General features: G+C 38.2%; 1 protein-coding gene across 1 annotated transcript in view; it reads right to left on the bottom strand.

Moving 5' to 3' along the window:
* Positions 1-21276, bottom strand: part of CCDC172 (coiled-coil domain containing 172) — a 54562-nt gene extending 33286 nt beyond the window's left edge. Inside the window, exons 1-2 of the mRNA XM_052660821.1 lie at positions 21198-21276; positions 20944-21029 (exon numbers count right to left, since the gene is read on the bottom strand). Coding sequence (XP_052516781.1) covers positions 20944-21029; positions 21198-21276 — 165 coding nt within the window. The remainder of the gene's footprint in view (positions 1-20943; positions 21030-21197) is intronic.
* Between the last annotated feature and the right edge of the window lie 2792 nt (positions 21277-24068).

Here is a 24068-nt window from a genome sequence, read left to right as displayed (position 1 = left end):
ACAAACTGTGAAAAATTCTTAAAAAGATGGGAATATCAGACCACCTGGTTTGGAGCACACCAAAAAAAGATGTCCCATGTCTAAAGACAAAGAACAAACCTCAGTGAGATGGTAGGACGTGAACAATCATGATAAAATCAAATTCCATACCTGCCAGGTGGGTGTTCCACAAACTGGAGAACAATAATACCAAAGAAGTTTTCCCACTGTTGTGAAGGTTCTGAGCCCCACGTCAGGTTTCCCAGCCTGGGGATCTGACAGGGACTGGGAAATCCAAGGAATCTGACCATGAAGGCCAGTGGGATTTGATTATAGGACTTCCACTAGACTGGGGGGAAACAGAGACTCCAGTCTTGCAGCGCACAAAAAAATCCTACACACACCAACACCAGAGGAAGGGAGCAGTGACCCCACAGGAGACTGAACCAAAATTACCTGCTAGCGTTGGAGGGTCTCCTGCGGAAGTGTGGGTTGGCAGCGGCTCAACACAGAATAGGGGTACTGGCAGCAGCAGTCCAAGAAGGTCCCCCTTGGCATAAACCATCTTGGAGGTCAGCATTAACCCTACCAGAGAGGCCACAGACCCCAAGGCTGGGTCACCTCAGGCCAGACAACTAACATGGAGGGAGCAAAACCCCACTCATTAGCAGATAATTAGATTAAAGCTTTACTGAGCAACGTGCTGCCCACTAGATCAAGACCTAGTTTTTTCCACCCTGTCCCTCCCATCAAGAAGCTTACAGAAGCCTCTTAGCCTCATCCACCAGAGGGAGACAGAAGAATCACGAAGAACCACAATTCCACAGCAGCTAAAACAAAAACCACATTACAGAAAGCTAATCAGGATGAAAACACAGAGAGTTATGTCCCAGATGAAGGGACAATATAAAACCCTAGAAAAACAACTAAATGAACTGGAGATAGCAATCTTTCAGAAAAAGAATTCAGAATAGTAATAGTGAAGATAATCCAGGATCTTGGAAACAGAATGGAGAAGATGCAAGAAATGTTTACCAAAGACCTAGAAGAACTAAAGAACAAACAAACAGAGATGAAAAATACACCAGAAGGAATCAATAACAGAGTAACTGAGGCAGAAGAACAGACAAGTGACCTGGAGGGCAGAATGGTGGAAATCACTGCCCCAGAACAGAATATAGAAAAAAGAATGAAAAACAAAAACAAAAAACTGAAGACAGCCTAAAAGACCTCTGGGACAACATTAAATGTACCAACATCTGCTTTATAGGGGTCCCAGAAGGAGAGGACAGAGAGAGAAAGGACCTGAGAAAATATCTGAAGCAATAATAGCTGAAAACTTCCCAAACGTGGGAAAGGAAATAGTCAGCCAAGTTCAGGAAGCAGAGAGAGTCCCAGGCAGGATAAACTCAAGGAGGAACACCCCAAGACACATAGTAGCAAACTGACAAAAACTAAGTTCGGTTCAGTTCAGTCGCTTAGTCATGTCTGACTCTTTGCAACCCCATGAACCGCAGCATGCCAGGCCTCCCTGTCCATCACCAACTCCTGGAGTCCTGCCAAACCCATGTCCATAGAGTCAGTGATGCCATCCAACCATCTCATCTTCTGTTGTTCCCTTCTCCTCCTCCCCCTCAATCTTTCCCAGCATCAGAGTCTTTTCAAACGACTCAGCTCTTCACATCAGGTGGCGAAAGTACTGGAGTTTCAGCCTCAACATCAGTCTTTCCAATGAACACCCAGGACTGATCTCCTTTAGGATGGACTGGTTGGATACCCTTGCTGTCCAACGGACTCTCAAGAGTCTTCCCCAACACCGCAGTTGAAAAGCATCAATTCTTCAGCGCTCAGCTTTCTTTATAGTCCAACTCTCATATCCATACATGACTACTGGAAAAACCATAGCCTTGACTAGGTGGACCTTTGCTGACAAAGTACATGTCTCTGCTTTTTAATATGCTATCTAGGTTGGTCACAAATTTCCTTCCAAGGAGTAAGGATCTTTTAATTTCATAACTGCAATCACCATCTGCAGTGATTTTGGAGCCTAGAAAAATAAAGTCAGCCACTGTTTCCCCATCTATTTGCCATGAAGTGATGGGACCAGATGCCATGATCTCCGTTTTCCGAATGTTGAGCTTTAAGCCAACTTTTTCACTCTCCTCTTTCACTTTCATCAAGAGGCTCTTTATTATTTCTTCACTTTCTGCCATAAGGATGGTGTCATTTACATATCTGAGGTTATTGATATTTCTCCCGGCAATCTTGATTCCAGCTTGTGCTTCCTCCAGCTCAGCATTTCTCATGATTTACTCTGCAGATAAGTTAAATAAGCAGGATACAATATACAGCCTTGACTACTCCTTTTCCTATTTGGAACCAGTCTGTTGTTCCATGTCCAGTTCTCACTGTTGCTTCCTGACCTGCATACAGGCTTCTCAAGAGGCAGGTCAGGTGGTCTGGTATGCCCATCTCTTTCAGAATTTTCCACAGTTTAGTGTGATCCACACAGTCAAAGGCTTTGGCATAGTCAATAAAGGAGAAATAGACGTTTTTCTGGAACTCTCTTGCTTTTTCAAAAACTAAAGACAAAGATAAAATATTTAAATCAGCAAGGGAAAAGCAACAAATAACACACAAGGGAACTCCAGTCAGGTTATCAGCTGGTTTTCAACAGAAACTAAAAGGGAAGCTGAAAGGGAACAGCATGATATATTTAAAGTGATGAAAGGAAAGAACATACAACCAAGAATACTCTACCCAGCAAGACTCTCATTCATATTTGATGGAAAAATCAAAGGCTTTCCAGACAAGCAAAAGTCAAGAGAATTCAGCAGCACCAAACCAGGTTTGGCCTTCCTAGATTGTGCTAGTGGCTAAAAAAAAAAAAAAAACAAAAAAAAACCCCACCTACCAATGCAGGAGACCTAAGAGACGTGAGCTCAATCCCTGGGTTGGGAAGATCCCCTGGAGGAGGGCATGGCAACCCACTCCAGTATTCCTGACTGGAGAATCCCATGGACAGAGAGAGGAACCTGGTGGCTTCGGTCCATAGGATAGCAAAGAGTTGGACACGACTCTTAGCATGCACGCAAACCAGCTTTACAACAAATGCTAAAGAAACATCTCTACTCAGGAAACACTAGAGAAGGGGAAGACCTACAAAAAATAAACCCAAAACAATTAAGACAATGGCAATAGGATCATACATATTGACAATTACCTTAAATGTAGATGGATTAAAATGCACTAACCAAAAGACATAGACTGGCTGGGTGGATGAAAACATGTGCATGTATGCATTTCCACTTACCACATCACTTTGCTTGACCCCACAAATTGTATGTAATTATTTTATACTGTTAGGTTAATGTTCCCATTATGGCTGTAATTATTTTATTTTTTCTCTGGCTATTGATTGTGAAAACTAATAAACATATTTTACTATTGTGATTATGTAACTATTAGTCACTTAATGCCATTGTATCATGATTGGTCAACAGAAAAATAATAGAATTCTATATCACCAAATCTATATAATTTAATATAAAAACCTATAATCACGTTTTAAAAATCCAGATGCATATCAGAATTATCTTGGTATTTTTTGAAAAATACAAATGCCCTGGTATTGCTTTTTTTCTCCAAAGCTCCAGATATGTTTCTAATGAGCAGCCATGATTAAAAGCAACTGGACTATATGAGGATCTTTTACTTTATCTAGGTTGTTTCATTTTTTATATTTCATATTCAGTGCTCCCATTTCATTTAGTTTTATGTTTTCCAATTTTTCCATCTCCTTTTTTGTGTTCTTTCTCAAGCCTTTATCAAGTGTAGCAGAAAAGCTTTTGTATATATGTACATAAATAGTATGTACATGTATTTTAGAAAACTTAAGAATTTTTGCCTAGCTAAAAAATTTATGACATTTTGATTTCACTTGTTTGACTTATAAGGATAGAATACTAGATTTCTAATTTTAAAAGACACATTTGCAATAAGCAACAAAGGTTTACTGTATGGCACAGGAACTCTAGTTAGTGTCTTGTAATAACCAATAATGGAAAATAATCTCAAAAATAATATGTGTATATATGTATAACTGAATCACCTTGCTGTGTACTATACTTCAAAAAATATATATATCAAAAAAAAAAGACTGAGAGGAGCAGAAGTTGATCATTTTAGAGTAATAGCCTGATCTATTTTTCTATTGTGGTGGTCACATATCTCCCATTCCTTCCACTTTTCTGTCTTCTCTTGGGAAGAATTGATTAGAATTTTAACCAAGAAAAACTGGACTATATTTATAACCATGGAACTAGCTTGAACCAAAGAAGCTGAGGTAGGCAGTCTTTCAACTAATCTTGAAATATTAATTCAGGCTATAACAATTCATAAGAACACACAAGCACCAAAGGCTATAAGAAATTCTTCCCACCAGCACTGAGATGACAGGCACAGCTATGCATAGCCAGTTTACCTTTGACCATTTTCATTCACCTTTTCTGAACCCATCTGGGGTTCCAAAGTCCATAGACAACCGTCTCAAAATAACCCTCCATCTTCAAAATTATTCTTCTCCTTTTCCTCAAATAAAACTCCCATTTCCAGAGAATTGCTGATTCAGCTAGGCATTAATCTGACTAGGGAAAGAATAGTAAAATACAAATAGTGGTAGGCCAGGAACAGTCTGTAATGATACTTCTTAATCTGAAAGACTCTCCCTGGGGAGCTACTTTGAAATAAGGTGACTTCTGTGCAATTTGACAACTTAGGAAGCAGAACCTTACCTTACCTATCACTACATCTTCCTGTTCTGTCAGGATATAAAACAATGGAATGCTGAGGGTAGTGAATTTTCATGTACTGCTTTTAACAGAAGATCTATAAAATGTCACAGCTTCTTTAAAACATACATTTTCCTGTTCATAATAAGAAAACTTGGCACACAAGCAAGAGAAGATCAGACCTCAGTCAAGTATTCCACAATAATGCTAGAAACAGGTTGGAGATATTCACATCAACTTGTCAAACAGCAGCTTTAGTTCCAAGAAGACAGTTCATTCTTCAAGAACTCAAGAAAACAAGAATGCAGGAAAGAACAATTTATATGTGCTAACTGTTGGCAAAACATAAGTCTGAACAGTTCTCACAGAATAACAATGTAAACCCTATAAAAATACCATAACAGAAGAGAATAAAAGAACTGCCTGGAGAATTACAGAGAGAAAACACTGTATATATCTATAATAATTTTACTATAAAGTACAAATTTTTTTGCTAATCAACTACTTGATGTCCTCACGAAGTACAAACAAAAATATGTCCACAAAAAAATAAGAGCGAGAAACGACTCATTTTCTATTCAAAGACAGAGAAATGCTGGATAAAATATAAATAATTTAAAATATCATTAACATAGGGAAGTCAAAAAACAAGAGAGAAATATCATGCCAGAAGTCATCATGCTAGAATTCAAGTCCAAAGGGTATCTTTGAGACTGGATACAGGCAACAGGGGCTAGGATTTTTAAAATGCTCAAATATGACTCAAAGTCAAAGCCAAAGGGAGATGAAACTGGATAAAGTCTGGAATAAAACAAACAAATAGGTTGTTATAAGCTTTTACACAGCAAAAGAAACCATAAACAAAACAAAAGACAACCAATGGACTGAGTGAAAATACTTGCAAATGATGCTACCAACAAGGGATTAATTTTTAAAACACACAAAGAGCTCATACAGCTTAATATCAGAAGAGAACACAATCAAAAATTGGGCAGAAGACCTAAACAGACATTTCTCCAAAGAAGACATACAGATGCCGAAGAGGCATATGAAAAGATGCTCAATATCATTAATTATTCAGTTCAGCTCAGTCTTGCCCAACTCTTTGTGACCCCATGAATCGCAACACGCCAGGCCTCCCTGTCCATCACCATCTCCCGGAGTTCACTCAGACTCATGTCCATCGAGTCCGTGATGCCATCCAGCCATCTCATCTTCTGTCGTCCCCTTCTCCTCCTGCCCCCAATCCCTCCCAGCATCAGAGTCTTTTCCAAGGAGTCAACTCTTTGCATGAGGTGGCCAAAGTACTGGAGTTTCAGCTTTAGCATCATTCCTTCCAAAGAAATCTCAGGGTTGATCTCCTTCAGAATGGACTGGTTGAATCTCCCTGCAGTCCAAGGGACTCTCAAGAGTCTTCTCCAACACCACAGTTCAAAAGCATCAATTCTTTGGCACTCAGCCTTCTTCACAGTCCAACTTGAGAAATGCAAATTAAAACTACAATGAGGTATCACTTCACACCAGTCAAAGTGGCCTTCATTAAAAAGTCTACAAATAATAAATACTGGAGAGGCTGTGGAGAAAAAGGAACTCTCCTACACTGATGGTGAAAAGGAAGATTGGTACAGCCACTATGAAAAACAGTTTGGAGATGCCTTAAAAAACTAAAAATAGAATTAACATATGATCCTGCAATCCCATTCCTGGGCATATCCCTGGAGAAAACTATAATTTGAAAAGATACATGCACCTCAATCTTCATAGCAGCACTATCTGCAATAGCCAAGACATGGAAGCACGTCAAGAATGATAGATGAATGGATAAAGAAGATGTGGTATACATATATAATACATAGGAATAATACTCAGCCATAAAAAAGAATTAAATAATATCATCTACAGAAACATGTATAGACCTAGAGATTATCATATTAAGTGAAGTATGTCAGATGAGAAAAACATCATACGATAACACTTATCTGTGGAATCTGTGATGCAAATCAACTTATTTATGAAACAGACGCACAGACAAAGAAAAAAAACTTATGGTTACTAAAGAGGAGAGTAGGACAGAGCAGAGAGATAAATTAGGAGTTTGGGACTACCATATATATACTACTATAAATACAACAGATACAACAATGACCTACTGTCTAGCACAGAGAATATCATCATCTTATAAGAACCAGTAATGGAAAAGAATCTGAAATAGAATACACACACACACACACACACACACACACACACACACACATATGTTATAGCTGAGAAAAGGAGAGAAGCTAAAGGCAAAGGAGAAAAGGAAAGATATACACATCTGAATGCAGAGTTCCAAAGAAAAGCAAGGAGAGAAAAGAAAGCCTTCCTCAGTGATCAATGAAAAGAAATAGAGGAAAACAATAGAACGGGAAAGACTACAGATCTCTTCAAGAAAATTAGAGATACCGCGGGAACATTTCATGCAAAGATGGGCTCAATAAAGGACAGAAATGGTATGGACCTAGCAGAAGCAGAAGATATTAAGAAGCTGCTGCTGCTGCTGCTGCTGCTGCTGCTGCTGCTGCTAAGTCGCTTCAGTCATGTTCGACTCTGTGAGACCCCATAGACGGCAGCCCACCAAGCTCCCCCATCCCTGGGATTCTCCAGGCAAGAACACTGGAGTGGGTTGCCATTTCCTTCTCCAATGCATGAAAGTGAAGTTGCTCAGTCGTGTCCAACTCTTCACGACCCCATGGACTGCAGCCTACCAGGCTCCTCCGTCCATGGGATGTTCCAGGCAAGAGTACTGGAGTGGGTTGCCATTGCCTCTCGGATATTAAGAAGAGGTGGCAAGAATACACAGAAGAATTATACAAAAAAGATCTTAATGACCCAGATAAACACAATGGTGTGATCACTCACCTAGAGCCAGACATCCTAGAGTGTGAAGTCAAGTGTGCCTTAGGAAGCATCACTAAAAACAAAGCAGGTGGAGGTGATGGAATTCCAGCTGAGCTATTTTAAATCTAAAAGATGACGCTGTTAAAGTGCTGCACTGAATATGCCAGCAAATTTTGAAAACCCAACAGTGGCCATAGGACTGGAAAAGATCAGTTTTCATTCCAATCCCAAAGAAGGGCAATGCCAAAGAATGTTCAAACTACCACACAATTGTACTCATCTCACACTAGCAAAGTAATGTTCAAAAGTCTCCAAGCCAGGCTTCAACAGTATGTAAACCGAGAACTTCCAGATGTTCAAGATGGATTTAGAAAAGTCAGAGGAACCAGAAATCAAATTGCCAAAATCCGTTGGATCACAGAAAAAGCAAAGGAGTTCCAGAAAAACATCTACTTCTGCTTTATTGACTATGCCAAAGCCTTTGACTGTGTGGATCACAACAAAAGCTGTGGAAAATTCTGAAAGAGATGGGAATACCAGACCACCTGACCTGCCTCCTGAGAAATCTATATGCAATCAAGAAGCAACAGTTAGAACCAGACATGGAACAATGGACTGGTTCCAAATTGGGAAAGGAGTACGTCAAGGCTGTCTACTGTCACCCTGCTTATTTAACTTATATGCAGAGTACATCATGCGAAATGCCAGGCTGAATGAAGCACAAGCTGGAATCAAGATTGGTGGGAGAAATATCAATAACCTCAGATATGCAGATGACACTACCCTTATGGCAGAAAGCAAAGAGGAACTAAAGAGCCTCTTGATGAAAGTGGAAGAGAAGAATGAAAAACCTGGTTTAAAGCTCAACATTCAGAAAACTAAGATCATGGCATCTGGTCCCATCACTTCAAGGCAAACAGATGGAGAAACAACAGAAACAGTGACAGACTTTATCTTTTTGGGCTCCAAAATCACTGCAGATGGTGACTGTAACCATGAAATTAAAAGACACTTGCTCCTTCAAAGAAAAGCTATGACCATCCTCTCTCTCTTTAGTCTTTAAGTCATGTCCAACTTCTGCGACCCCAAGGACTGCAGCCTGCCAGGCTCCTATGTCCACAGGATTCTCCAAGCAAGAATACTGGAGTGGGTTGCCATTTCCTTCTCCACAGGATCTTCCCGACCCAGGAAGTGAACCCGGGTCTCCTGCATTGCAGGCAGATTCTTTACTGACGGAGCTATAAGGGAAGCCCTAGACCAACCTAGACAGCATATTAAAAAGCAGAGAGATTACTTTATCAACAAAGGTCTATCTAGTAAAAGCTATGGATTTTCCAGTAGTCATTGGATGTGAGAGTTGTACCATAAAGAAAGCTGTGCATGGGAGAATTGATGTTTTTGAACTGTGGTGTTGGAGAAGACTTTTGAGAGTCCCTTTAACTGCAAGGAGGTCCAACCAGTCCATCCTAAAGGAGATCAGTCCTGAATATTTATTGGAAGGGCTGGTGCTGAAGCTCCACTACTTTGGCCACCTGATGTGAAGAACTGACTCAGTGGAAAAGACCCTGATGCTGGGAAAAACTGAATGCAGGAGGAGAAGGGGACAATGACAGAGGATGAGATGCCTGGATGGCATTACCAACTCTATGGACATGAGTCTGAGCAAATTCCAGGAGTTGGTGATGGACAGCGGAGGCCTGGTGTGCTGCAGTTCATGGGGTAGCAGAGTCAGACACAACTAAACAACTGAACCAAACTGATACATATATGGATAACATGTGTTATATACATATATGTATTATATATATGTAATAGAATCACTTTGCTATACACTTGAAACTAACAACATCATAAATTAACCATATGTCAATTTTTAAAAATACCTACAGGAAACTGCTGACAGAGACTACCTCTCAGTCTGGAAATAAGGCAAGGGAATAAGTATAACAACTTCAACACTATCAGACTTTTCAACTAAAATGCTGCTTTTGTTCTTTGCAAAAAAAAAAAAAGTGCCTATGCTGGCTATGCACGTGGAGTAAGAAAACTCTACCACCGGTTTAGAGATGCAGCAGAGAAGTGAGCTGCCTCTGTTGATCCATGAATAGAAAAGGAATCATACCCTAGAACCCCCAAAGCCACACTTGAATTGTTCATGGATGTGAGATTCAAATGTCTCTTAGCCAGGCAGGGCAGAAACACTGAGCCCAAAAATTTACATGAAAATTCATCCTGAACAAATGAACTCTGCACGGTTCTGGCAGCAGGGTTGAAATTGCTCCTTAGGAACTCTTTTTTATCGAGACTAGGTAGGACTCCCAAGAAAGGAAAGTTCTGCTAAAGATAGGTTCACAATAAAAAATTTTAAGGCTCATAAAAAAACGTACCACCATGTGAAAAGGTCAACAGATGTCACAAGCAGAATTCATAGAAGAGGAAAGAGAAACAGTGAATTCTAAAAGAAAAAAAATTAATTTATTCACTCAATAATATGTAACACTTACTGTAATTCAGGCACTGTTCTAGATAGTAAGTAAGAATAACAGTAGTAAACAAAACAAATGAATATGTATTCCATATGGAGTTTACATCCACAAGGGCTTTGCATTACATTAACAAGGGCTTTGCAAGTGGTGCTACTTGTAAAGAACCCACCTGCCAAAGCAGGAGACATAACAATTGCAAGGTCTGATTCCTGGGTCAGGATGATCCCCTGGATGAGGGCACGGCAACACACTCCAATATTTTTCCCTGGAGAATCCCATGGACAGAGGATCCTGGCAGGCTACAGTTCATAAGGTCACACAGAGTTGGACAGGACTGAAGCGACTTAGCACACATGCAGCACAAGGAAAGATAAACGATAAACAGACCAATATAAAAATATATCAAGAGAAATTAAGAGCTACAAAGAAAAATAAAGCAGAAGCCAGGAAAGAGAGAGATGGCATGAGGTTTATATATGGTTTATATGTTATTTTATATGTAATTTTATATATGGACTTAGGGGAGGGTCAAACTTTTTGATCTTATGATTTCTGGTCTTTAAGATTTTATAGCCTTAAAAAATTATTGAGGATTTTTATTTAATTATTTGTGAGCTGTATCTATAAATATTTTCAGTATCAAAGATTAAAACTGAGAAACTTTGAAACTATTTAATTCACTTAGAAATAATGACAATAAATTTGTTGTATATTAAAGTAAATATACTTTTATAAAAATAACATTTTCCAAAGCAAAATGAAGTAAGAAGCATTGCATTTACATTTTTGCAAATCTCTTCTAAGTCTGGCTTAACAGAAGACAGCTGAATTCTTATATCTGCTTCTGTATCCAATCTCTTGCACTATGATTCTTGGTTGAAGTATATGAAGAAAATCTAGCCTCACACAGATGTAGAGCTGGAAATGAGAGGAGTATTTTAATACCCTAACTGAATAATTATGCCATATTCTTCAGGAACGTAATGAGTGGTAGTTCCTTAAAGGTTAGTTGCAATGTGAGATCTGAAACCATTTCAATAAATTTTTCATCCTGTTACAATAAAAACCATTGGTCTATTTTGTGCTTTGAGTGGATCTTCTATCCATGTAAAATTAAAACTATGCGCTGGTCATTTCAAAAATATTCCTTCACTGAATTATTCAGGTCCTCCAAATGTTGATACACTCCATAATGCAATATTAAAAACTAACATTTATTAATACCACCTACAAACTCAGAAAAATATGTACTGGGAAACTGCACATATAGTGACAAATAGTGACACATATAGTGCACACAGAGTGACACATGAACTGCACATACAGTGACAGATCTGAGTCTTTCAACATTGTAATTTTTGTGTGAAAGGTTGAACATTATCATTGACAAAAATAATATTTGCCTTGACATGTCAGGGTCATTTCACTCATTTTTGAGAAAATTTTGCCAAATACTCAAGTTTAAATAACTATACTTATCTGTCAATTATTCAAGTAAAAAGGATGCTCCAGAAAAAGAATAGCTAGTTCATACTGAAACTCAGTCATATAAATACTCTCCTGTGAGACAGTCACTGTACTTCAGAATATAGAAGTACTTCATGTAAACTTCCCATTTCATCACACACAATATTAAAAACACATACACAAAATGGTTAGTTTCAAAACAATATTTTTTACACTTTAATCAAGGGCATACAGTTAAATTGGTGGGGTTTGCTTTCTCACTGTAAGCGTGTGGCAGTGAATAATACAATGACTACTAAAAGTTTGTTGCCACTGCCTTAATTTGTTCTGAGGTGCCAATATTTGCCTTTGCACTATCAATGTACATATCAGAACAGTGCAAATGACAAATAATAGCTTTATATTATTAGGAAAATAGTTTGACATCACAAAACTCTTCCTATAGATCACAGAATTGATGCTTTCAAACTGTGGTATGGCATAGAGTTCCTTGGACAGCAAAGAGATCAAACTAGTCAATCCTAAAGGAAATCAACCCTGAATACTCTTTGGAAGGACTGATGCTGAAGCTGAAGCTCCAATATTCTGGCCACCTGATTCGAAGAGCCGACTCACTGGAAAAGACCCTGCTGCTAAGAAAGATAGAGGGCAGGAGGAGAAGGGGGCAACAGAGGATGAGATGATTGGATGGCACCACTAACTCAATGGACATTAGTCTGAGCAAACATCAAGAGATAGTGAAAGACAGGGAAGCCTGGAGTACTATAGTCCATGGGGTCACAAAGAGCTGGACACAACTGAGCAACAGAACAACAATGGATCATAGATCACACTTTGAGACCCACGGCTCTAAAGTGCCAACTAGGCTGAGAGGTAAGGTAACCAACCATCAAGATTTATATGTGGCTGTTCCAACGTGAGAATTGAAAGTCTCACATTCTCATAGAATGGTTGGCCTCCCTACCGAGAGAGAGCTAAAAGAAGTGTGTATAAAACACCAATAGCTGAGAGAAGCATTTCAAGCAGAGAAGACACCAAGTGCAAAGGCCCTGAGGTCAAAGAATGGCTGGTACATTCAAGAATATTCTTTTAGTCAAGAATTTAAAAACCCACAGCAAAGGTACACACCCTAGAAAATCAGATTATCTCTAGTGGTGAGCTACTAGAAAATGCCAGTGCTACATTAAAATATCTGGTGAACTATTGTAGTTCCCCATTTTAGAAAAGAATTCATGACAAACATTATAAGGCTTTCTTTAGAGAATTAGAGAAAATTTAAAGTAATTACAGAATTTTTAAAAAGTGAGAACATCAAGAATTTTGAATTTACAGTTAGGTTTCTATAGTTGAAGTTGTTTAATGTCAACCCTCTAATTAAGGTAGAAGCTTGTTACATAATTTATTTGCCAATTACTCTTGGTATCATTTAAGAGTTGTTCAATGAATGTCTGTTGAGTGAATGAATAACAGAAGTGAAGAGCATAGCTAATTGATTTTCCAGGAAATCACAAATCAAAAGGTAAACTTTTTAAAAGGTATTCTTTTGTGCTGTATATTCCTAGGAGGCTAGCAAACTTGTTAATCTCATACTTTCTAAATACTGAGCCACAAACTTACTGTCTTTAATTAGAAGATCATTGTCTCAGTTCCTGGAAAGGAAGTATTTCTTTTCTTTCCTGTTTAAAACACTTCTAACATTTCAGGGTAAACAATTTATTTAGAGTAGCTCTTTTTAATGGGAGAAGGTGATGGCACCCAACTCCAGTACTCTTGCCTGGAAAAATTCCATGGACGGAGGAGCTTGGTAGGCTGCAGACCATGGGGTCGCCAAGAGTTGGACACGACTGGGCGACTTCCCTTTCCCTTTTCACTTTCATGCATTGGAGAAGGAAATGGCAACCCACTCCAGTGTTCTTGCCTGGAGAATCCCAGGGATGGGGGAGCCTGGTGGGCTGCCATCTATGGGGTCGCACAGAGTTGGATGTGACTGAAGTGACCTTACCAGTGGCGGCAGCAGCAGCAGCTCTTTTTAAAAAAGGAATAGAAGCACACTAGTAGATTTAACAATTAGAAGCAATGCAGCAGATTCTCCATTTCATGGATCCAAGCCAGGAAATGTGCAACCTTTGTGATTTATGTGCATTTGCAAATAGAAAGGCTATCTGGCATACTGTTATATGGTTTGCTCTATACTGCTATTACCATGAAATATTACTCAGATTTTCTTAAGATCATGAAAACAAAGCTGAGAAAAAGGAGTCCAACAAATGTTATATGTAATAATATTTTACTTCATTTAGAAATAAAATCATTTCAGTTATATTAATATACAGAAAGATTACTACTTCTCAGAGACAAGACCCTCCCATAAAAGAACTGCAACCAATTATATGACCATTAATTAAGCAGGCCATCTGGAAAATAGATTTGCAAAATGGCCAAGAAGCACCCCCAAAAATGTTCAATATTAATCTCATTAGGAAACTGGAAATACAAACCACAATGAACCACCATCTCCCAGCCCCTAAGATGGCCATCAAACAAACCAAAAATCCCAAGAAAGCAAGCAATGGTCGGTATACAGAAAAACTAGAACCTTCATATATTCCTGGTGGCAATGTAAAACTGCCACTACAGAAAACTTGGTATTTCCTCCATAAGTTAAACCTATAATTAACCATATGACCAAGAAATTCTACTCCTAGGTGGAATATCCAAGAGAACTGAAATACAATGTTCATACAAAAACTTGTACCCAAATGTTCACAGCACGATTATACACAATAGCTAAAATGTGGAAATAACCCAATGTCCATCAACTGATGAATGGATAAACAAAGTGTATCCATACAATGGAATATTATTCAGCCATGAAAAGGAATCAAGTACAGACACATGCTATAACATGGATGCATCCTGAAAACATACTAAGTGAAAGAAGACAGCCATAAAAGGCCATTATGGTATGATTACACTTACATGAAATCTCCAGACACAGAAAGTAGACTAGTGGTGACCGAGAGCTCATGCAGTTTGAGGGAGATGGAGGAGTGACTAATATGGGAAGGAGTGACTAATGTGGGTACAGAGTTTCTTTTTGAAGTGATGAAAATATTCTGGGCTCAGATAATGATGGTTGCAAAACCTTTTGAATGGACTAAAAGCCACAGCTCTGTAACTTTTAAGATATATCTTTATTTTTTAAAGTAATCTCATAGCTATGTGCCCCAGTTTAAGAAATAAAACATTATAGATACAGCTGAAATACCCTGTATATCCTTCTCTGATTACATTTATCTTCCACTCTCATCAGAGATAATCACTAAGTTGATGTGTTATTATCATTCCTATGTATGCCATTATAATTTCACTATACACATATAAACCCCTTACAAGATGTGTTATTTGTTCTGTGTGTTTTTAAATGGTATTATGCTTATGGAAGTTTTATAGGTTGCTTTTTTTTTTATCACAAAGCAAAGTTATCATGACAGTTAAGTAGTTCAGAAGAAGGACAAAATACATGAGAGCAAAAGGTTTACAACAGTCACTGCAGAGAGTGAGAAAGAGAAATGCAGCAGTTTTCCAGGCAGTGTGGCCGTCTCAGATATTGGATCAAATCTCTCCTGGAATTTCCTGAGTGTTGGCATAGAAGTAAATAATTGACTCACCCAGAATGTAATTCTGGAAATAGGCAGCTGAGGTAGAATGGAGAATAAGGGCACTGAACATGTGGAGACCAAAGAACCAACAGGTCAGGAAGGTAGCTGAATAGTACATACAGACAATGACATCATACAAGATGCTGGCAAGAGTTGAGATAGAGTGGAAGCCTGAGAGCCAGGTGCCAAATTCTAAAGAACAAGGGAGATTACCCAGTGAGTGAGTAAAATGACAGAAAAGAGCAGGGAGGAAAGTTGGCGGAGTCTAGAATACAGGATAAACTACCATAAGCAAGTAGAGAAATCGTGTCCTGGAAGCAGCACTGGGGAGTGAAGAGGACATCAATCAAACCATCAATTATGAGGTACCTTGGATGTGAAAGAAAAATTATTTTTCATACAAGAGACTCCAGATTCAGTGACCCCCATGGACTGTAGCCCGCCAGGCTCCTCTGTCCATGGGATTCTCCAGGCAAGGATACTGGAGTGAGTTGCCATACCCTCCTCCAAGGAGGACATGGACTTGTACAACTGACTAAGGCGAATAAAAAAGGGGAAATACACCTAAACTTCTATGATAACTTTAAAAAATCAGCTATACATGTTTAAGACAAGATAACTTCATAATTCCACGTGGAAAGGTCAGAGATTAAAAACAATTAAGTATAACTACCCTCAAAAGCACCGAAGAATTGATGCTTTTGAACTGTGGTGTTGGAGAAGACTCTTGAGAGTCCCTTGGACTGCAAGGAGATCCAATCAGTCCATCCTAAAGGAGATCAGTCCTGGGTGTTCATTGGAAGGACTGATGCTGAAGCTGAAGCTCCAATACTTTGGCCACCTCATGCGAAGAGTTGACTCATCGGGAAAGACCCTGATGCTGGGAAAGATTGAGGACAGGAGGAGAAGGGGACAACAGAGGATGAGATGGCTGGATGGCATCACCAACTCGATGGACATGGGTTTGGGTAAACTCCGGGAGTTGGTGATGGACACGGAGGCCTGGCATGCTGAGGTCGCAAAGAGTCATACACGATTGAGTGACTGAACTCAACTGAATCCTCAAAAGTGTCTTGGTCACGACTAACAGAGCTTCAGGTATATATTAAATTATGATAAAGAGAATTTGAACTTTATTTTTCAAAATTAAGATTAAATAATTCACACGTATTGTTATTTAACAAATGTTAATTGGAAAAGAAGAAATGCCTTTCTTTTATCTATGTTTTAAGCAACTTTTCATCAACAATGAAATGAAACATAAGTAGTAGACAAATTTTTCTTTGATTAAACTTCTTAAAAGGGGAAAAATCTTAATTACACAGCTTCAATATTATAAATAATAATAATTTGTGATTTGTTCTTTCCCTAATTAGGTAATAGAGTTCAGTTCAGTCACTCAGTTGTGTTGGACTTTTTGTGATCCCATGGACTGCAGCATGCCAGGCTTCCTTGTCTATCACCAACTCCCAGAGTTTGCTCAAACTCATGTCCATCGAGTCAGTGATGCCATCCAACCATCTCATCCTCTGTCATCCCCTTCTTCTTCTGCCTTCAATCTTTCCCAGCATCAGGGTTTTTTCCAATGAGTCAGTTCTTCACATCAGGCAGCCAAAGCATTGAAGTTTCAGCTTCAGCATCAGTCCTAACAGATTAAGACTCTGCCTGCTGTTCTAGGAAGGTTCATAATTTTTATCAATTTAAAAAAATGAAAGCATATATTCTGAAGTAAAGAAGTAAATGAAGCCACCTTAAGCTACTTGTTTATTTCAATACCACTTTCCTTTAAAAATTCATGAAATATTATTTCATCAGTGTTATGTTTATGCAATAGGTTAAAACTGGAAGAAGCAAAAAGTAAAACTGCCTCAGATTTTCCTCCATTTACTTCTTCTTGAGGGAGGATAGATTTATGTTAGGTTTTTTGTAATATGTTTCTAAACATTAAAATGTCCCAATTTTAACCATATATTACTATTTTTAAAAGAAAAAAACTCTTTCAGATGCTTTAAAAAAAACAACAAATGTCCTGCAAGTCCCTAACTTTGATTTTTCCTGTCATCAATATTATAAAACCTTTCCTTGATGATTAGAAGCTATAGGTACTGGTAAGCATTAACACAAATCCACAGCATGTTCTTGTCTCTCTGTTTTCACATTACCAAACCTAACCAGGCATATCATAGTTCTCCAATTCACAAAGTACTCATACTACATAATCTGAGACTTTTGCAACCATATATTTTAAAGTATTCATTGAGCCCTGAAAGGCAAATGCTATCATTCAAGTTCTAATTACATGCTACTTGGGTTTTATAGAACAGAAAAATATAAATACTATACTTCCTGAATTCACTTTTTGACCACAAGCAACTTCCAAAATAAATGCCCAAAATACTTTCTGAATGTATCACTGTGCAAATAGCTCAAGCACTGGCCTATTCAAATTATGTTCTAGTTTCTCCTTATGCTGCTTCTACTTGATGAATTGGTCAATAAATGCCAAGTCAAATATGCAAGTAAATATATTTTCATTATTATTGGCAGACATATAATTAACTCTGAGAATAAAAGAAACAAGAAATCAATTTATGATTACTTCTTCAGTTCTTCCCATTAGTCATTTACATTGTAATTATGGTTCTACTTTAAAGATCTTTATACACACACCCCCCCCCATGTTGACTATATAATAAATCAAATTATTTCAGTTATAAATTAGTACTGTATGAACTGTGAACCACATATGTTAATTGTATTAGTAAAAGCAATTGTATTACTCCCCACATATATGAGGTGATTAAAAAGCAATGTGCATTCATGAGCCTATATTAATTAGTAATTTCAGCAAATGTTTCCAAGCAATGCTAGGGATTTGCTCTTTCTTCTCTCAAATAAAACAATTTGAATCAGCTTTTTATGTATGCATATATATCAACAAACTACATTTCCATTTTCAGCAAAATAGGCTTTTAACTGAGAAAATATTACAAAGAGTAAATCTACTATTTTCTAAAGATATTCAAGAATAAACCCTTTTTTTCTCAACATTTGTTATCTGCCAGGTCAATATTTTCGCCAACCCAGGAAATACACATTTGCACAAAAACTTACACTACTATACTTTTAAAAATACTGCCTTAGACTAGATGCAAAAGCTTCAGACACTATTATATGTGAATTTCATGAAGAAAAAAGTCTAAGATGAGCTTTAAAAACTGTTTTAATAAAATACACTGTCATTACTCAATTACTACTTTCATTATTGTCATTTGTTTTTAAATTACATACCATGAACAAGTCATTTAACCTCTCTTTTTCCTCCCCCCAAAAGGGGAATTAATGATGGTGCCTCATCACAGGATTCCCGGCAGGATTAAAAGAGTTAATACAAGGGAAGCATCTAGAACAGTGCCCAACATACAGTAAGTGCACGATAAGTGTTAGCTATGCATTACTTAATTGCATATGTTTTGCCTATTACCTGTATTAGCTTCTAGTTAACAATTCTGAAAGTATCTTAATTCTTTTTAAAGAGGAAATTAAGCTACATCATGACATTCTTAAAACTCTGCCCGTGCATCAGCTTTTAGAATTATTTTTAGCAGTTAGTTTATCTACTATTCACAGGCAAAACAGGACCTAAGGTCTCACTGAACCATATATCCAAATTATATTTTAAAAGACAGTACATCCTGAATATTCATTAGAAGGACTGATGCTGAAGCTGAAACTTCAATACTTTGGCCATTTGATACGAAGAACTGACTCACTGGAAAAGACCCTGATGCTGGGAAAGATCGAAGGCAGGAGGAGAAAGGAATGACAGGGTATGAGATGGTTGGATGGCACCACCGACTCGATGGACATGAGTTTGAGCAAGCTCCGAGAGTTGGTGATGGATGGGGAAACCTGGCGTGCTGCAGTCTATGGGGTCGCAAAGAGTCAGACATGACTGGGCGACTGAACTGAACTCTCCCTATTATCTCCCTTTTAGTACTCATTCATTCAAAACACTAAAGAATACTGTGTGTTATGGAATACAGGCTGTGGGAATAAAAGGTGGTTAAGAAAAAAAATCCAATACATTGCCCACAAAAGAATGAGGGATACAAACACAAGTATGCTCTGTTGTTTAATGGTAAGGTGATATCCAAAATGCTATGATAAAAAAAAATCTTTCCAAGATGTACAAGGGAGGGCTCTCAGGTGGTGTTTGAACGAGAATTGAAAGGAATAACTGAAGAAGCTTGAGAGGTGGAGAAAGAATCTATGATTATTTTATCCAAAAAGAGAACTGGAAATTTCTCACAGTGTTAAGCCTATTTGACTTATTTTAGCGAACAGACTTCCTCAAACAGATTTCCCATTGCACACTGCTCACATAATTTATCTTTAGGAGCTGGATAAATATTTTTGTATGGCTGTCTACCCTCCACTCATAGCAAGGCTATGGGTGACCTATTTGGATGATGGGCTTAGTTCCCCTCCTCCCAGAGCTCAGAGAGATCTTCCAAAACCCACTCTTATCACACCATTCCCTAATCAAAATCCTACAATGGTTTCTTCCTATTCCCAGGCATCAACCCCTGCTTTGAGAGATTTCTCTCCACAAATGCCTTGCTTATGCCTCCCTTTTGTTCATATTCTCCCCCTGCTCCAAATACTTTTCTCTTACTATTATATTTCACTCTGTCTCTCCAAAATTCTATCCACATTTCAAAATCCACCTTCAAGATATCATCAGATTCCTCTGTTTCTGTGTAAAATAACAGAACTTTACAAATGCTGCAGAAAAGACTGAAATGCTAGTGGGAAAAAAAATGATTTCTCTGGATGAAAGACATGTTCAAAATCTAGCAGAAAACTGAAAAATAAATGGTAAGATGCAAGCAGGGTTCCAGAGGGAGGGGACATATTTGTACCCATGGCTGAATCATGTTAATGTATGGCAGAGGCCAATACAATATTGTAAAGCAATTATCTTCCAATTAAAATAAAATGTGAAAAAAAGAAAGTCATAATAAAAAATGGTAGCAACTCCTTTGAAAGTTACATTCAATTGTTTCATCAACACAGCACACTTCTTAAATTATTTATTCTTCTAAACTTATTTCCCACACCAACTACTTAATTGAATCATTCTTTTTCCAATGACATTATGCTCTTTTGAAACGTTAACCATTCCACAACACGGACAATGAATTCTTCATGACTTAAATTGGTTTCTATAGGACAAATTCATGTTAGGGTGGAAGGTGTCTCCGGATTCAGAACTTTAAATATTACCAGACAGCATGGAACAACACTCACTAACATAGTAGCATGCTTCATGATAGTGGGTGGGTGCGTGTGTGTTTGTGTGTGAGTCTGTGTGTCTTTGTGCATGCTCATACATGTCTGACTCTTTGTGATCCCATGGACTGTAGACCACCAGGCTCCTCTGTCCATGGGATTCTCCAGGCAAGAATACTGGACTAGGTTGCCATTTCCTCCTGGAAGGGATCTTCCCCACCAAGGGATCCAACCTGCATCTCATGGGTCTCCTGCACTGGCAGGAGGATTCTTTATCATAACCACCACATGGAAGGACAACTAGTTAAATAGTATCAAATCTTCAAAAAGTCAAATAAAAAACACCTTTTCAAGTGATAATGAGCAAGCTCTGCATGTCAATACCTTAGATTCCAACTGGATTTTCTCTTCATTCAGCTGCTCTGCTGCTTTCTTAATTTTCTCACGACATCTGTTTATTTCCGACCTTACTGTAATAAAAATTGAATGCTTAAACACGTCCGTCTCTCTGGAGTCCCTCTTCTGGGGCCTGTGATAAGACATCTTTCGGCTGTCTTTCCCCCACCCCTCACTGCTCTGCCCACTGCCCCCAGCCTTCCCTCCGGCTCCAAGCCAACTCAAACAGCAGAGTCCCTGACCTTCCCGCATCAAGCGGCGACTCTCCTCTGCCTGGTGCTCGGAGAATATGATGTGCTGGAACAAAGACTCCAGACTCATCTCAGGCCGCGCTCCTGCCGCTCCCGTCTTCGTCCTTAAAATATTTTATAACCGAGTCTGAGGATCCTGGAAAGCAGAAAGAAGCTTGATTCCAGGGTCATTTCTGGTTCGGCCTCCAGAGGCCTGTCCCCCCGCAAGAACGGGGCCCGTACGGGATGAGGTGAGGCCCAAGGCTCCGGGGCCTCAACCACACTCCGGGCCTCCGTTAAGTTGGACAGACTTGCTTTTTTTCCCTTCTGTGCGCCTTCGTTTTTCCTGTGACCTGTCTCAAACTGCCTTGTTCCCCTGGCTGAGCGCAGCTCCCCTCAGACAAGGCCTTGGCCCCTGTGCGAGGTTCTTTTTCGTTCTTGTGGGGGGTGAGGGGAAAAAAAAATGGAGTCACCGAGGCCTGAGCTTTGGAGCAGTTGGAACAGCAGCCCTTTCTGGGCTCGGGCTTTTCCTCTCATTCCCCCGCCCCCCAACGCCCAGTCTCAAATAGAAAGTCCTCAAAGCAATCTCTACGGTGGGCTGGAGACCTGGCAGGCCTCACCTCGCGGGGTTCTCTGGGAACTGAGCCTACGGTATCTCTTTGGGCCCACTATGCGTCATTCAGTTGTTTTGCTTGGTTCCGTTCTGGCAACGTGGCCCCCAACAGTCTTTAGGTCGTCCTGGGAGTTGGAGTGATCTGTCTCCAAGGCACAAACCCAGTCTTATAATAAAGTACAAAGTACCTGTGATTCTAAATATAAACTTTTGCAAAGTCTTATCATTTGACGATGGGAAAGACTGCTATAAATGTGCAGTGTCTGACATTCGCCTTAATCATTCCTTTGTAATCAGGGCATATCTTTTTTGTCTGCTTTTAAATTAATCACTGCCTTTTGTAATCAAGCTGCGGTAATATTAACACTTCAATATCTGCGTAATATGTGTCAGAGACCAAAGTGGTTGCTAATTAAAGCTTAAACATGAAAGGCACCTTTGGGACTTTGGTATGGGATTTTTATATTAAAAAATAAAATATTTTTAGTTTCAGTAGGTCAAAATATTAAGATTATAATAAACATTTGACTTTCTGTCTAAATGTTAAATTCAAAGCGGCTAAACTTTAAAGAAGTGTATTTAATATTAAGTAAAAAATGGTAAATGTAAATTCTGTCACATCATTTGTATAATAAACTTAATTAAAATTTCAATAATGCTATAGCATAATCGGTTATAAATGTTAACCTTTTTTCAAGACTTGTATGCAAAAACTTAATTTTTAAACTTTATTATAAAAAATACATACTAAAAAGTGTAATGAAGTAGAAAATAATTTCCCATAAATATATCATTCAGAAGCAAATGTTAATAACATTTTGGTTATTGCCCTTCAGGTAATTCCCCTCACCGTGCATTTGCATTTTTTCTTTACAAATGCGTGGTGAATAAGTAACAATAATAGTTATTATCTGTTGAGTACTTGCCAGGTACTATTCTGAACACTATAAGCCCTTTTGAGCTAACTTTTACTATTACCTTCAGAGCATAGTTGAGGAAACTGAGGCACAGAAGTTAAGTATCTCGCCAAGATTGCACATCTAGTATGTAGCAGAGCAAGATCTGAGATCAGAGGCCATGAATTTAATTTTGGATTCTGCTCTTTTTCCTTATTACAGCACAAGCATTTTACCATTTCATTGAAAACTCTTTTATTAATACATTTTTTAAAACTTCATAATCCTCCATCATATGGATGCATATGTAAAATTTACATATATTGAAATAAATTTGACTTTTATCTGTTCAGTGATGGAAAACAAAGCTGAAATTGTGGTGTGAACCATTTTTCTTTGAGTACTCGTTTGGAGGCTTATGAACTGTGCCACAGCAGCCATCAAAAGAAAGGGCTTCCATAAGATAAATTATATTACTAATTAATATCACTCCCTTCAGAATGATTTCCTGTGGACTTGCAGTGGGAGCATCCTCACAAGGAGGCTGGTTTTCGAAAGCATGCTGCTCTTTAACATTCTAATTTTATTAGTTACACTCAAACTCACATTTATTATTTAACATGCTCTTTCTGTGCTAAAACTTGGCAGACAAAAATTTGGGCAGACTTTAGGGAGCGTCACTTCAGTCACACAGAAGTATGGAAGAGAACACCGCTGGAAATTCTGGGGAAGGGGCATGGGAAATATGGCTTTTTCGTCTTTTGTAGTCTTCACCTCTCAGAATATTTTTGTGCTTTTAAATCCCGAGTTTGGGTTTTCTTAGAGGTATCACACCTATAGGCGTTAGCAGGATTTTTAGTTTTATTTATAGGCACAAACACAATTATGCAAGGTCACAATTCTTAAAAGTGTTTCATAATAATGAGCAAAAGTAACATATTAAGATATTGCTGTCCTGTATTAAGCTTTATTCAAACATTTTCCATAGTGTTAACATATTTTTTCTTATAGATATACATGCTGAGTACATTCTATAATGTTTAGAGCAAAAGTAGCATTACTTAAATTTATGCCAAATAAAAATTATATATGACATGGTAAAACTAGGGCATTCTATTTTCTGAAAACATATATATTATAAGCCTAAAAAGAAAGATGATTCATTCAACAACTGTTTAATGAGTCTCTGCTATTCATTCAACAAATATTATTGAGCATATCCTATGTGCCATATTAGAGAAACAACAACAGGATTTAATAAAAATAGAACTACATAAAAAGTATTTTTCTTCCCCTGGATATTCTAACCTCATTGGAGAATTATTATATTTTTCAGCATCTTGGCAGCAATATAAACAACTGCTTTCAGATGTT

Source organism: Budorcas taxicolor, chromosome 23 (genome assembly GCF_023091745.1).
Source record: "Budorcas taxicolor isolate Tak-1 chromosome 23, Takin1.1, whole genome shotgun sequence".
In the NCBI taxonomy this organism is placed as follows: domain Eukaryota; kingdom Metazoa; phylum Chordata; class Mammalia; order Artiodactyla; family Bovidae; genus Budorcas; species Budorcas taxicolor.
Note: the sequence above shows the minus strand (reverse complement) of the source record. Positions and strands in the feature narration are given on the sequence as shown.